This window comes from Morone saxatilis, unplaced genomic scaffold (assembly GCF_004916995.1).
Source record: "Morone saxatilis isolate NCDOM2014 unplaced genomic scaffold, NCSU_SB_2.0 Contig2, whole genome shotgun sequence".
Classification (NCBI taxonomy): domain Eukaryota; kingdom Metazoa; phylum Chordata; class Actinopteri; family Moronidae; genus Morone; species Morone saxatilis.
In genome coordinates this window covers 10,159,915-10,160,715 of record NW_023339762.1, presented here as the reverse complement: position 1 = coordinate 10,160,715, position 801 = coordinate 10,159,915, and the positions used below count along the sequence as shown (strand labels likewise).

General features: G+C 43.6%; 1 protein-coding gene across 1 annotated transcript in view; it reads left to right on the top strand.

Moving 5' to 3' along the window:
• The window catches only part of bmt2 (base methyltransferase of 25S rRNA 2 homolog), a 6,075-nt gene that overhangs the window by 4,052 nt on the left and 1,222 nt on the right, over positions 1-801 (top strand). The window contains exons 4-5 of the mRNA XM_035665400.1: positions 231-345; positions 658-801. Of these exons, the coding sequence (XP_035521293.1) occupies positions 231-345; positions 658-801 (259 nt within the window). The remainder of the gene's footprint in view (positions 1-230; positions 346-657) is intronic.

The window sequence follows — 801 nt, the reverse complement described above, 5'->3', positions numbered from 1 at the left end:
TTATTTATATAATTAATAAATAGGTGTTTGTTTTTCTCTTGTTTCTTGTAAAAGCATCTTCAGTTATATTTGCAGTCAGAAATGTCAGTTGAAAAGATAATGGGCCCCAGTATGTAATGCTGTGTTTGTTTGCTGTGGAAGAAAAATCAATTATCAGTGAGGCACTGTTGGATGCAAACGTGACTTGTTGGTTTGACAGTAAGCTGTTGACATTGACATTTGTGTTGTAGTTCAATCTCTCAGCTGGGGAAAATGCGCCTTCTTGACGTGGGAAGCTGCTTCAACCCTTTCTTGAAGTTCGATGAATTCCTTACAGTTGGTATTGACATAGTGCCTGCAGTTGAGGTATGTATGCTTTTTTTTCCATTGTGTTCAGGTTTTAAAATGTGGACACAAATAAAATGCTTGGGGTTTTCCTGTCTGGTAGCTCGGTGCTGGCATTACAGAGTTAAAGCAACACCAGAAGTGACTCATGTAAGGGTATCAGTGTTGTGGTTAGACAGCCTGTGAACAAATTCAGCAGAAAGCAGAACAAAAGCGCCTCGCTTTCTTCAGCTGCAGAGTACAGAAGCTACATAGGTGGAATGACAACGTCTGTTCAGGAAGAGCAAAAGATCACATTTGAGAGTGTTGAATTTCCTGTTTTTTCTCCTCCAGAGTGTGTACAAGTGTGACTTCCTCAACCTTCAGCTCCAGCAGCCTCTCCAGCTGGCAGGTGACGCGGTAGAGGCCTTCCTCCGCCAGCTCCACAACCCCATCGACACTCTGCCTGCCCAGCTGTTCCACGTGGTCGTCTTCTCC